This window comes from Thamnophis sirtalis, unplaced genomic scaffold (assembly GCF_051295495.1).
Source record: "Thamnophis sirtalis isolate CommonGarterSnake01/CBP01778 unplaced genomic scaffold, rThaSir2_p1.2 scaffold_2, whole genome shotgun sequence".
Taxonomy (NCBI): Eukaryota; Metazoa; Chordata; class Lepidosauria; order Squamata; family Natricidae; genus Thamnophis; species Thamnophis sirtalis.
Window position 1 is genome coordinate 27,153,969 of NW_028261382.1, and position 14,844 is coordinate 27,168,812.

The 14,844-nt window shown below is 49.4% G+C and overlaps 1 protein-coding gene across 2 annotated transcripts in view; it reads left to right on the plus strand.

Moving 5' to 3' along the window:
• GPSM1 (G protein signaling modulator 1) overlaps positions 1-14,844 on the plus strand; it is a 112,998-nt gene that overhangs the window by 65,675 nt on the left and 32,479 nt on the right. For both annotated transcript variants that reach the window (XM_087704540.1, XM_087704541.1), the window contains exons 10-11: positions 8,930-9,000; positions 11,725-11,892. In XM_087704540.1, the coding sequence (XP_087560666.1) occupies positions 8,930-9,000; positions 11,725-11,892 (239 nt within the window). The remainder of the gene's footprint in view (positions 1-8,929; positions 9,001-11,724; positions 11,893-14,844) is intronic.

The following is a 14,844-nucleotide window of genomic DNA, read 5'->3' on the forward strand; positions in this document are numbered from 1 at the left end:
CTTTGCATTGGTGATGTATGAGAAGCATAGATAGAAAGGCGTTGTGGCCTAGCAGATGCCGTTGGAGCTGCCACCAGACTCCGACAGCGAGGGGCCCTCTGAGTCGGCTCTGGAGGATGTGGAGGACCCTGGACAGGGTTCCAACTCCGAGCAGGGCACAGAGAGGCTGGTTGGCCACCAGGAGGCACCTGAGCCTTGGACCAGTGGGGAGGAGACAAGAGAAAGTGAGCCCGAGGCCAGTAGTGAGTTGTTCCTGGATGCACGCCATCGAAGAGCTACTAGGCGTCAGGAACAATTACGCAATTATAGGAGGTGATTGCACTCAGCTAATGGTCATTAGGCTCCTCTCCAGACTGTAAAAAGCTACTTGTGCACATGCCCCTCTTTGCAGAAGTCAATGTAGGATTGAATGTTGGAGGACATTACTGTGAGCTTGGCAGGCTGGATTGCTGCCAACCCTTATCTGTGTTTATTGCTGCCTGAGTTTGTCTGAGTTGCTGCCAAGGTCCTTATCTGTTTGTTCTGCTTGGCTTTCAGCCACCGAGGTCTTGGTGTCTTGCTATTAAAGTATATTCCAGTTAAGCTTGTCTCGGCAGTCGTTACTGGACGGAGGAAGGGGTCAGAACAGAAATGGATTAAGGTTTTATCTCCTAATGTTGCAGTTCTAAATAGTCCCATCGCAAGACAGGAATAATTGTCTCTGGATAGTATAAAAACTTAATTCCTAGCGATCACGTTGTATAAATATTTCCTTAAAAAAATTTCCAGCACAGGCCGCATTTACGATTTGGCCTATTTCTATTTATTGCCAAGCCAAATTGACTTTTCTTTCTTTCTACAATTATCTGCCCTGTAAAAAAACAAACAAACCTGAAATTTGTTGTTTATTTCCATGTCAGATTTTTTTTTAAAAACCAAACAGGTACAATATTTTTATTTGCAAAGAATCGGCTTGATCTTCTTCTTGTGACCCTTTTCAGTGTTTGAAAGAGATAATTCGATCCCCCTCAGTTTTCTCTACTTTAAATCATTTTTCATAGGATTTACCGTAAATTTCCATTTTCCTGACCGTTCTCATTCTTTCCGCCTGCTCTTAAGGTGGGCATACTTCCAGTGGGACTACTGGGGGATGATATACAGCAAATTTCTTCCTGTATTTTGGAAGCTAAATTTCAGATTTAGAAACAGAGCATAGAATATGTAGGTAGTCATCAGTTTACAACCATTAATTTAGTGAATTGTTGGAAGATAAATCTGGTCTGATTCTAAGCCGGGAGAAACACGCTGCAAGTAAAATGGAGGCTGGCTGCAGGAAAGGAAGTCTCAGTTTATTTGCATGCCAGGAACTTCAGGGACAGCAGCACGTTTCTGGGGTAGCTGACAAAATGGGGTTGAGAGGAGGTGGGTTTTGATACATTCTTTGGGGCTTTGTGATTGAGGTACCTGTTCCTGTGTTAGAATGTTTCCTTTCATATTTTAACACCTGTTGTCAGGTTCCTATGGGGTTATGTAGGGGTCATGTTTGGCTCTCCAGGCAAAACAGGAAATGCAAATCCTAAATGGCGAATCTAGGGCACACACGTGCCACAGGTGGCATGCAGAGCCATTTATGAGGGCATGCGAGGCGTTGCCCTGTCAGCTGACTTTCGACCTTGATTTTTGACTGTTTTTGCCCTCTGGAGGCTTCCCTGAAGTTGGGGAACGGACTTCCGGTTTGCACGTTGGGCTGTTTTTCGCTCTTCGGAGAGCGAAAAACCTCCCAACGCGCAAACCGGAAGTTGGGGAATAAACTTCCGGTTTGCGTGTTTCACCTTTCCCAGGCTCCTAGGAAGCCTCTGGAGCTTGGGGAGGGCAAAAAAATGGACCTACCGGGCCACCAGAAGTCGGAAAACGGGCCATTTCCAGCCTCTGGAGTGGCGGGGGAGGCCGTTTTCACCCTCCCCAGTTCCAAGAAAGCTGTGCACGCGTGCACGAGGGATCATGCGTGCATGCGCAGGGGGAAAGGTGCGGGGGGCATTAAATTATGGGGGTGGGCACACAAGCACATGTGCGTTTGGCACCCAAGGCAAAAAAGGTTTACCATCACTCTCCTAGGTGTTTGTCTGAGCTAATCTTGTCAGCTTTGGCTAGTGTAATTGAGCTGCTTCTTTGGAATCTCTTTGCTTATGAATAGATTGGCCCAGTCTTTCTGAATGGATAGAAAATCGGCATTCCTAAAAACCAGCCTCTTCAAACTTTTGCTTGAGGCCATTTTCCTATGGCAGGAAGACAGGGGTGGCTTTCTGCCTTTGATTTTTCCTCCCATTCTCTTTAATGGGAAATATTCCATCCTACCTCTTTTTAATATTAAGAATAAAGAATATTTTAATCTGGGGAGGGGAGGCCTTGCTACAGACCAGTGGTGGGTTTCAATTTTTTAAAAAACCTCTTCTGTAGGTGTGGCCAGCTTTGTGGGAGTGACTTGCTAAGCCCTGTGACCAGGTAGGAGTGGGTTGCCGGCCATGTGACCAGGTGGGCGTGGCTTGCCAGCCATGTGACTGGGTGGGTGTGGCCAACTTATAACATGTGGTGAAACTCATTTAACAACACTCTTGCTTAGCAACCAAAATGTTGGCTGAGAAACTCTGGCATTTGAAGCACGCAAGTCTTAAAGCTGTCAAGTTACAAGACCCTAGCATCCCTAACCCTTTAGAAAAAAACCCCAGGGGTGTTCAAACTTGACAGCTTTAAGACTTGTGGACTTCAACTCCCAGAATTCCTCCTCCAGTCATGTTGGCTCAGGAACTCTGCCATTGAAGCACACAAGTCAAGTTACAAGACCCTTGCACCCCCAACCTGTTAAATATTGGTTAATTGTTCTGACTGTCAGTAACATCCTCTGAGCTCTCTGATTGGCTGAGAGCTCCAGAGGGTGTTGCCGACGCACTGTTATTGTTGATTGGCCGAGGGACTGACGTCAGCAGTTGCTGTCGCGTCCCCGGCCAGTGATTGGTTAAACAAGAATATAAATACCTTGGCGGGAGTTTTCCGTCCCTTGAATCGCCTTCAACCGAATAAAGAGTTCTTCTTGTTTGAAACCCTGGCTGTGCGTCGTCCCTCCGTCAATACTTAAAACTGGCGACGAAGGTGGGATTCGGCGATTCCACGCAAGCCTAGGTTTAAAGACAGAGAGTTTATTCCAGCTAGCTGCTGTAAGTCGCTGTCCGCGCCAGCACCGAACGCTGAGGAAAATTTTTCCTGTCACGACTTCAGTCCATCCGCTCCTCACAAGTCAGTTTAGCCAGTATGAATTCATTGCCGCCTTTCGCTCCTTTCGGCTCCGCCGGCGAATCCTGGGAAGGATTCATGGAGCGCTTTGAAACATATTTAATCGCAACTAAAAATCAGGCTCAAACGGATGAGGAGAAGTGCAGCTTTTTCTTATCATGCTGCGAACCCTCAATGTTTGCCTCAGCCAGAGCCATGGCTGCTCCCCGACCCGCATACAAATTGGGCTGGGACAACTTGATGGCCAAATTAAAGGGGCACTATGCCCCAACGCCATCCAAAATTGCCCGCAGTTTCGCATTCAGGAGGCGGGTACAGAAGCCGGGGGAGACGATCAGTCAATTTTTGGAAGCCCTGCGCACTGTGGCGGCCCAGTGCGATTTTTCGAACCTAGAAGAAAACCTAGTCGAGCAGTTTGTGTGCGGTGTGCGGGATGTACACTTAAGAAGCCGCATGTTCCGCCACCATGACATTACGCTGCTCCAAGCAGTCGAGATCGCCAGAGCAGCTGAGCTCTCGGAGCAATCGACCGCCGATTTGGAACGGCTACAGCTGTCAACTAACCCGGCACCGGCCTCACAAGTGCATGACATTGACTATGATGATATAATCCCTTGTGAGGACCGGGAGCCAGACAACATCGATCAAGTCCGCGCACAACCACGGCGGAAGCCACCTGCCCAATCCACGGCCGCACCGCAAAACGCCAGGGTGCCTTGCCTTAGCTGCGGAGGCCGCCACGACCGCCAAACGTGCCAATTCAAAAATGCAATTTGCCACCGCTGTCAGAGGCAGGGGCACATCGCCCAAGTGTGCCGAGCCTCCTTGCCGGCCCCTGCCTTCTTCCAATCTTCTGAGAGGACCAAGCAGCAACAGCAACAGCGCCGCCAGCAGAGACCAGCTCGCAGAGGAGATGACTGCCACACTGTTTCCGAGCCGCAGGAAGTGGAGACTTCCATCAACCAGGCCTCCTCAGGCAACCGCAAGATCAAGGCCAATGTCCACCTGGCAGGTCAGCCTTGCCAGATGGAGGTGGACTCCGGCTCCTCCCGATCATTATTATCTTGGGACATGTTCTCAAACCTCTGCCCTACAGTTTCCCAAAATAAGTTAGCCCCATCCCGGGTACTCTTAAGGGACTACCAAGGGAAGTTGATCCCTGTTCTGGGATCCTTTCCTATCCCTGTTAGATATGGCAATTTCAAGGGAGAGCTGCCAATCATAATTGTAAAACACAATTTGCCGGCTCTTCTTGGCCTTGATTGGTTTCAGACACTGGGACTGTCCATTGGGGGGGTCCACCAAGTGAAAACTGCGACAATTGAGGACGTCCTGCAGGAGTTCTCTGATGTGTTTGATGGACAACTGGGGTGCTATAAGGGAACCCCCATCTCCCTTAGCTTAGATCCTCAGATTGCTCCTATTAGGCTGAAAGCCCGCAGGGTGCCTTTTGCCTTAAGGGCCAAGGTTGACGCCGAACTTGACAAATTATTGGCGCAGGGTGTCATCGAGCCAGTCGATCATGCTCCATGGGAGACTCCCATAGTTCTTCCGGTCAAGCCGGATGGCTCGGTGAGAATCTGCGCCGACTACAAGTCGACGATCAACTTGGCCCTTCAGGCAAACCCCTATCCAGTCCCTGTTGTGCAACACCTGCTCCATTCCCTGGGGCAGGGTTGCATTTTTGCTAAACTGGATATGGCGCAAGCCTATCAACAGCTCCCGGTGGATGACGATGCGGCGGCTGCCCAGACCATCGTCACTCATCGTGGGGCTTTTCGTTGTCGCCGCCTACAATTCGGCGTATCCGTGGCCCCGGGGATCTTCCAAAGTCTCATGGAGCGCCTGCTCCATGGACTTCCGGGGGTAGTGCCATATTTCGATGACGTTCTGATCGCTGCTACAAGCCGCTCAGAACTCATCGAAGTATTAAGGAAGGTCCTCTGTCGTTTCAGGGGCGCGGGATTAAAATTAAAAAGCAGCAAATGCTCATTTGCTGTCCCTAGGGTAGAATTCTTGGGCTTCTTAATAGATGCCCAAGGCATTCACCCTACACCCTCTAAGATTGCCGCCATTAGGAACGCCCCTGCTCCCACCTCCAGGGCGGAGCTACAGGCGTTCCTAGGGCTGCTCAATTTTTACGCCCCCTTTATTCCTCACAAGGCGTCACTAGCCGAGCCGCTGCATCGGTTGCTCGACCGATCCGCGGCCTGGCACTGGGGAAGCCGCGAAGCGCATGCGTTCGCGGCTGTCAAAGAGACGCTGACGTCATCGGCAGTCCTCATTCAATATCATGATGGGTTGCCTCTGATGTTGGCGTGTGACGCCTCCCCATTTGGAGTAGGGGCTGTCCTGAGCCATATCCTCCCTAATGGCTCAGAAGCCCCTGTGGCCTTTTATTCTCGGACACTCTCCTCGGCGGAGCGCAATTACAGCCAGATCGACAAGGAGGCTCTGGCTGCAGTGTCCGGGATTAAGAGGTTCCACGATTACCTCTATGGTCGGCACTTTACCCTTGTCACCGACCATAAGCCACTCCTTGGGCTTTTGGCGGGGGACAAGCCGACCCCCTCCATTTTATCCCCCCGCATGACTCGCTGGACGGAGTTCCTCGCAGCGTATTCTTATACGTTGCTGTACCGTCCAGGCAAACAGCTAGGGCATGCAGATGCCCTCAGCCGTTGCCCACTCCCGGAGACGGACACCGCCCCCGTGCCCTCTCTCTCCGTCCTCTCCATTGCCGCCTCCGGGTTCCCACTCTCTGCCGCGGACGTGGCGGCCCACACGAAGGCCGATCCGATCTTGTCCCAGGTCTCTTCCTGGGTTCTAAGGGGATGGCCAGCAGACAAAGTGGCAGAGGGCTTCCAGCCCTTTAAAAATCGCCAGGCTGAGATCTCCCTCCACGGGGGTTGTCTCATCTGGGGGGATCGGGTGCTGATCCCCACCGCACTCCGGCCACTGGTTCTGGATCTGCTCCACAAGGACCACCCGGGCATAGCGCGAATGAAGGCATTGGCCCGTAGCTATGTCTGGTGGCCCTTGCTGGACACAGAAATAGCGGCCCATGTGGGCCGCTGCACGACCTGTCAATTATCCAGGCCCAACCCCCCAGCCGGGCCTGCTCGTGAGTGGGAGGCTCCGAGAGGCCCATGGTCTCGCCTCCACATCGATTTCGCCGGTCCCTTCCACGGCCAAAACTTCCTGGTAGTGGTGGACGCCTACTCTCGATGGGTGGAGCTAGTCCTCATGGGCTCCACCACAGCCGAGAGTACGGTCAGGGCCCTGCGGAGGATGTTCGCAACCCACGGGTTGCCGGACGTGGTGGTCTCGGACAATGGGCCACAGTTCACGTCCACCACCTTCCAGGAGTTCTTGGCCGAGCAGGGGATCCGGCATGCGCCCATAGCCCCGTACCACCCGGCCAGCAATGGCCGGGCGGAACGGGCGGTCCGCTCAGCTAAGGAGGCACTGAGCCGCATGGACCGGGGCGACTGGCAGGCGAGGGTGGCGGCTTACCTGCTAAGCCAACATTCCACCCCCTGCCCAACTACCAACAAAAGCCCCGCGGAGCTCTTGATGGGCAGGCGCCTGCGGACTCCCCTGGATAGGCTTCACCCGCTCTATTCAGGGGATCAGCCGAGCAATCTGGGGGTCCTCCCTCCCCGGTCCTTTAAGCTAGGAGATCCAGTGTGGGCTCGGTCGTTTACGGGGGAACCAAAATGGGTGCCGGGTACTATCGTTGCCCTGACTGGCCCATGTTCTTTCAGGGTCCAATTGGCTGATGGAACCCAATGGAGACGCCACCTGGATCAATTGAGGAGGCGTCTCCCGTCGCAGGCTGGTGGCCGCGAACCCCTGAGCGACAACACCGCAGCCCCGGGGTTGCAATGTGAAGCCTTCGCCACTCCAGGCCTCAACCTGCACCAAGCACAAACCCCTCAATCCGAGAGACCACATCCAGGGGCCTTTGCCACACCAGGCCCCCTCCTGTTTCAACAACAGCGTCCTCAATCCGGCAGTCCGCAACCGAGGGCCTTCGCCACACCAGGCCCTGCTTACCCAAGCGCCGCCCAAGGGGACGCCAATCCAACAACTCAATCCGAGGACGCACAGAGAATTTCCCCCACGACAAGTGACGCGCCCCCACGGCTACACCTACCGTTGCAGTTGAGCCCGCCTTCTGGGCCTTCCCGAAAGGGCGTGCCTCGGAGCTACACTCCCTTCGGGGAGGAGCTACCACGAGGAGGTCCTCCTCCGCCGACGACTTCTCCTGCAATGAGAAGATCTGGGCGGGTCCGGCGCCGCCCAGCATATCTTAAGGACTACGCATGCTCCGTTTCGGGCATGCGCAGAACTGGGGGAAAGGGGTGTTAAATATTGGTTAATTGTTCTGACTGTCAGTAACATCCTCTGAGCTCTCTGATTGGCTGAGAGCTCCAGAGGGTGTTGCCGACGCACTGTTATTGTTGATTGGCCGAGGGACTGACGTCAGCAGTTGCTGTCGCGTCCCCGGCCAGTGATTGGTTAAACAAGAATATAAATACCTTGGCGGGAGTTTTCCGTCCCTTGAATCGCCTTCAACCGAATAAAGAGTTCTTCTTGTTTGAAACCCTGGCTGTGCGTCGTCCCTCCGTCAATACTTAAAACAACCCTTTAGAAAAGAAAAACCCAGGGGTGTTCAAGCTTGACAGCTTTAAGACTTGTGGACTTCAACTCCCAGATTTCCTCCTCTCGCTCTTCATCTTGATGATGTGCGGACGGGCAGGGGGAGGGAGCTGGAACCAGTTCTAAATGGCACGGTAGATTTGTGGAACCTCTTCTATAGAAGAGGTTAGAACTGGCAGGAACCCACCCCTGCTACAGACTGTTCAAAATTGTAACGACATTGAAAAAAGTGACATGACTGTTTTATCACAGTTACGACGATGGTGGCATCCCCATGGTCACCTGATCAAAACTCAGGTCATTGGCAACTGACTCATATTTATGACCGTTGCAGTGTCCTGGAGTCATGTGATCACCAAATGTAATCTTCCCAGCCGGCTTCTGACAAAGTCAAGGGTGAAAGCCAAGATTCACTTAACAACTGTGGCAAAAATGGTTCTAAAATGAGGAAAAAAGTCACTTAACAACTGCCCAGCTTAGCAATGAAAATTTTGGGCTCAACAGTGGTTATAAATAGATTATCTGTCATTGGCCCTATATATTGCTACTTCAGGGACGCAGTGGGTCAGTGACTAAGACACTGAGCTTGTAGATCAGAAAGGTCGGCGGTTCGAATCCCTAGTGCCGCGTAATGGAGTAAGCTCCCATGAATTGTCCCAGCTTCTGTCAATCTAGCAGTTCAAAAGCACATGAAAAATGCAAGTAGAAACAGCGTTCCATGCCCCTTTGGCATTTAGTCATGTTAGCCACATGATCATGTGGAAGATGTCCGAAGACATCTTTGGACAGCGCTGGCTCTTCGGCTTTGAAACGGCGATTCTTTTAACATCTGTGGCAAGAAAGGTCATAAGATGGAGCAAAATTCACTTATCAAATGTCTCAGCAACAGAAACACTGGGCTTAATTGTGGTTGTAGGTCGAAAACTAGCTGCATTCCTGGTTTGCAGTTTTCATTTGTCTCAAAATTCTCACCAACGGCTGCCCTTTTCTCTTCCAGGAGCCAGGCCAAAGTGGGGCCAAACGAACAGCGTGACCAACCTTGAGCTCCTGAGATTCCCTTCTGAAAAGGTAAATAACCGTCGAAGTCAGTTGTGAAAAAGACCATCGTTATTGTTGTTCTAATACAACTCACCCAATCCTGAGTGCCTTCTGGATATGGGTCAGTGGTGGCTTCCTATTGGTCCAGAGCGGTCCGGTTGAACCGGTAGTGGCACCACCATCTTGTTTTTAGCTTCTGCACATGCGCAGAACAATTTTAATTGCACTGCGCATGCATGCGCATGCAGCGCGAATCAAGCACGTGCATGGCGCATCCACAAGCGAATTGGCAGGAGTACCTGCCGGAACCCACCCCTGATATGGGAGGACTTTAGCTTCCCGAATTCTCCAGCCTGGCCTTAGCTGAGTATTTTGGGAGTTAAAGGATTGTCTTCCGGATAGAGAGACTTCAATTCCCAGAATTCTCCAGTTTGAACCTTGCTGAGAATGTTGGGAATTGAAAAAAAATATCCTCTGGCTAGAGAGACTTCAATTCCCAGAATTCTCCAGTCTGACAAACACTGAGATTCTGAGAACCAAAAGATATGCTCCACATAAGATGGACTTCCATTCCCAGAATTCCACACAACATATTTGGCTGCTGCAAAGAAGTCTGTGGAATTATTTTGTGCTGGGGATGGTAGGTAGAAATGGACACACTTGGCTGGAATTTAAAGCAGTCTCTTTTTTCCATTAACATCCTCCTGTATTTACATTACTTGTATTTTATGGTTAAGCAAGTGTTTGATTTTATTTTACCTGCATGTTGCATTTTATATTATCCACGTTTCCTTGGCAATGGCCAAGTAGCATACTGCAGTGCTGTCAACCAACATGTGACAATTACCAGCAAAAACCCAGCCATCTGATTGTCTGCCTGTTTTTTGTCGGCAAGCAAGTAACAAGTTGTGTCTTTCCAGTGTCTTAACAAAGTCCTGACACAAACCCACAGCCAGTGATGGGATTCAATTTTTTTTTACTACCGGTTCTATGGCCGTGGCTTGGTGGGCGTGGCAGGGGAAGTATACTGCAAATTCCCTATTCTTTCCCCAGTCCTGCGGGAAGGATACTGCAAAATCCCCATTCCCTTCCCAGTCCTGAGGGAAAGATACAGCAAAATCTCCTGTTCCACCCCACTGCAGGGGAAAGGATACTGTAAAATCCCCATTCCCTCCCCAAACCTGGTGGGAAGGATACTACAAAATCTCCGTTCCACCCCACTGCAGGGGAAAGGCTACTGCAAAATCCCCATCCTTCCCCACTCCAAGGGGAAGGATATTGCAAAATCCCCATCCTTCCCCACTCCAAGGGGAAGGATACTGCAAAATCCCCATCCTTCCCCAGTCCTGCGGGAAGGATACTGCAAAATCCCCATTCCCTTCCCAGTCCTGAGGGAAGGATACTGCAAAATCTGCATTCCCTTCCCAGTCCTGAGGGAAAGATACAGCAAAATCTCCTGTTCCACCCCACTGCAGGGGAAAGGATACTGTAAAATCCCCATTCCCTCCCCAAACCTGGTGGGAAGGATACTACAAAATCTCCTGTTCCACCCCACTGCAGGGGAAAGGATATTGCAAAATGCCCATCCTTCCCCACTCCAAGGGGAAGGATATTGCAAAATCCCCATCCTTCCCCACTCCAAGGGGAAGGATACTGCAAAATCCCCATCCTTCCCCACTCCAAGGGGAAGGATACTGCAAAATCCCCATTCCCTCCCCAGTCCTGCGGGAAGGATACTGCAAAATCCCCATTCCCTTCCCAGTCCTGAGGGAAGGATACTGCAAAATCCCCATTCCCTTCCCAGTCCTGAGGGAAAGATACAGCAAAATCTCCTGTTCCACCCCACTGCAGGGGAAAGGATACTGTAAAATCCCCATTCCCTCCCCAAACCTGGTGGGAAGGGTACTACAAAATCTCCTGTTCCACCCCATTGCAGGGGAAAGGATACTGCAAAATCCCCATCCTTCCCCACTCCAAGGGGAAGGATATTGCAAAATCCCCATCCTTCCCCACTCCAAGGGGAAGGATACTGCAAAATCCCCATCCTTCCCCACTCCAAGGGGAAGGATACTGCAAAATCCCCATTCCCTCCCCAGTCCTGGGGGAAGGATACTGCAAAATCCCCATTCCCTCCCCAGTCCTGGGGGAAGGATACTGCAAAATCCCCATCCCCTCCCCAGTATTGATAGGTTCCTACCGGTTTGAACCAGTTCAGCCGAACCAGTAATGGTTTGGCAGCCTGGGTCACTAGAACCGGCTGCAACGCAGGCCTGCCACGCCCCCAAACTGGTTCACCATCTTTTTTTTGGCTTCCGCGCATGCACAGAACAAATTTTACTGTATTGCGTATGCGTGCGTAGTGCACATCAAGCATGCGCAAAGCACCCACGAGCCAATTGGCAATAGTGGCTGCCAAAACCCACCCCTGCTCCCCAGCCCACTAATCTGCTTTCCAGGTCCCTTCTCCTGTGCAGGGCAACAAAAGAAAGAAAACCCAATCAGCTGTGACTCGGGAGGCAGAGAATAGAGCGGGGTGGGGCCAGCCAGAGGTGGTATTTGCCGGTTCTCTAAACTACTCAAAATGTCCACTACCGGTTCGCCAGAACTGGTCAGAACTGGCTAAATACCACCTCTACCCATAGCAGTTTCACAACACAAACTTGTAAAGGAGAAGTGAGGTTACTGATGGTGGGGCCTTCCTGGAGAAACCTCAGCTTTGGGGGATTTGTCCATGAATTCAATTTTTTTTTTCAGGATCAGAATGGAGAAACCCTTCACTTAGGAGACCTTGGAATTACTGGGAAAGCTTCCTTGTCTTTCTCTGCTAGCTGCTGTAAATATCGTCAAAACCTGTCATTATTGGAAGTTTACAGTGACTCTCCTCTGGAAGCCAGTGATGTCCAAGTCCAGTTACCGCAGCTGGTAAGAAGGAAAGTGACCAAGTGTTTTCTGGTGTCCCCCCCTCCAAAAAAACGAGCAAAACACGGCCCTTTTTTGTGAAAATGGGCCTGTTTTTTGCCAAAAAGAAGGGCATGCATAGCCGTTAGGAGCCTTGCAGAGTGCTCCTGGAGGCTGGTGGGGGGCAAAATTGAGTTTTCCCCCCACCTGCTCATTTCTGCCCCCCCCCAGCCCCCAGGAGAACTCTGGAAAGCTTCTAAAGGTTCTGCACGGCCATTTTGGTAAAGGGGTGTTGTTTCAAGAAGAAAAAATATGCTGTATTTAGAGTATAAGACGCACCCATATTTCCAGCCTCTTTTTTGAGGGAAAAAGGTGCATCTTATACTCCGAAAAATACAATACCTGTGTTTCCCTGAAAATAAGACCCAATCACATAAATTTTTGCTCCAAATGATGCATTAGGGCTTATTTAGAATAGGATAGAATTATAGAATAGAGCTGGAATATCTATCTATACGTATATAAATGACTCTGTGTGTGTTTGCATGTTCCAGCATAACTCTGGAACGATGGGGCAATTTTAACCAGACTTGGTACAAAGATTACATACTCTCTAGAAACACATATTGTGGGGGTAAGACACCCCTAACACCCCTTGGGGGGGGTGTTCTGTTAAGATACAGCCTGTTGTGCCTTAAAATGGCTTCTACTGTATAGCGCTGTGGAGTTGCCATGGTAACAGCTTCACAATACTCCACAAGGGGGCTCCCTCTGGTAAGGGGGAAAATCCAGCATTAGAAATTGTGGCAACGTTCATGGAAGGAGGGTTGGGATAAATATATACCTGGGGAAGCACCAGGTTATCAGCTAGTACACACAAATACACACACACACACACACACACACACACAAATCTGGGGTCTCGATCCCTTTTTCCTTCCAAGGGAACAGCAATAGAAGAGCAAAAGGGCACTTTATAGAACAGAAAGTTCAAAAGTTGGTCTTTCCAGGTATCGGAGCACCCCAAAAAGCAGGAATTGTTTTCAGATTGGATCCTTGCATTTCAAAAGTCATTCTCGGTGAAGACCCTCCCCCCCCCTTTTAATCTTTATTTAGAAATACAGTTACTGCAGTATTTTCCTTGGATGTAGGCTAAAACCTGTTTGCACTAATTAAAACTTGCACGGGGGAAATTAACACAGTGCTAAAGCAATGTGAACTTTTTAAAAAGCGGTGTGTAGATTTCGACAGATGAGTTCTATCTTTGTCCTTGAGTGAAAGGCGTTTTTTCGTCTGAGCACAGGATTAGAAAGCCTCAACAATGAGCAGAAGCTGAATAAATGAACACATACTAAACACAAATAGGCACGGATAGTGGTAGATAAAACAGACTGTGTTCATATACATGGGAAAGAGCCTGCAAATGCTGCACTCAAATCACTCAATTCACCTTTTCTGAGTCTCTTGATTTTTAGCATGCAGAAAGTATAGATGCATAATGCCTAATGCAGTTACGTTGATGATCGGCCAGACTCTCCAAGCCAAGGCCATTTATAAGCACTGGGTGGAAGGGATAACCAGAGGCACATTGGCTGATGAATTCCAGATCGTCACGGCTTCATCTGTTTGGATTCTGAGCCATTTCTAATGTCCTGTTAGCACTAAACTGCCATTAAGATCGGGAGCCTTCCTTTCCAAGGAGACAAATAACATAATAAGGCCTTGTAGGAAGTAAAATGGCCAGGGCTGCTTTTTTTTCTCTTTTTCTTGGAGCTTACTTGGTCTGCTCTGCATCTGAGACATTAAGAATGACAACAGTTTTCTTCATTAAGTAAACCCAGTGGACGCCATGATTCTCCTGGGGTTAAATAATTGTCCTGATGTCCTGCTCTAGTCGCTGTAAAACAAAGGTTTGGTCCCTCAAGGTGCAGCAAAGGAAGGAAGAATGAGCAAGGAAGGAAGCCCATATCCTGAGTGGGAAGCATAAATAGCTATGAGGGATCCTTGGTGTCTTTGATCTTGCTTGTACCCTTGCAGATGTTTCATTATGTTTCATTAGCGCACAGACGATGTTACCTGGTTTGGGTAGTGAAACATCAGCAGGGAAACAATGAAGCTCAGAGAGTTCCAAGGATTTCAACGCTGAGCTATAACTAATTTTCTCAATTTAGAATAGAATAAACTAGAATGGAATGGAATGAAATAGGAATAGGAATAAAACAATGGAATGGAATGGAATAGGAATAGCAATAGGAATAGCAATAGGAATAGCAATAGGAATAAAATGAATATAATGGAATGGTAATAGGAATAGGAATAAAATAAAAGAATGGAATGGAACGGAATAGCAATAGGAATAAAACAATAGAATAGAATAGAATAGAATAAACTGGAAGCGATTTTGGAGATCTTGTAGTCCAACCCCCTGCTCAATCGGGAGAGCCTACACAATCTCACACAAGTGACTCTCCAGTCTCGCCTTAAAAATCTTCCCATGATGGAGCGACCACTATTTCTGGAGGGAAGCCGTTCCACTGCTTAACTGTCCTCACTGTTAGGAAGTTTCTCCTTAATTCCAGGTTGCTTCTCTCTTTGATTAGTTTCCAATCTTTATTTCTTTTTTCTGCCCTCCGGTGATTTGGAGAATAATTTGACCCCCCCTCCCCTCTTCTTTGTGGCAGACCCTCAAATACTGGAAGACTGCTATCATGTCCCCTCTAGACTTTCTCTTCTTTAGCCAAAGCCAATTCCTGCAGCCATTCTTCTTAGGTTTTATTTAGTCTCCAGGCCTTTAATCCTCTTAGCTGCTCTTCTCAACATCTTTTTTGTAATGTGGTGATCAAAGTTGATCAGCAGCTCTGCTTCACCTGTTAAAGAGATGGCTTAAAAGGTGAGATTCTAACCATCTTAAATATTTGCTGTTCCATGAATTGGTGCAGAACTCTCATCCCTTCCCAGAGGTGTTTTTTCAAGACG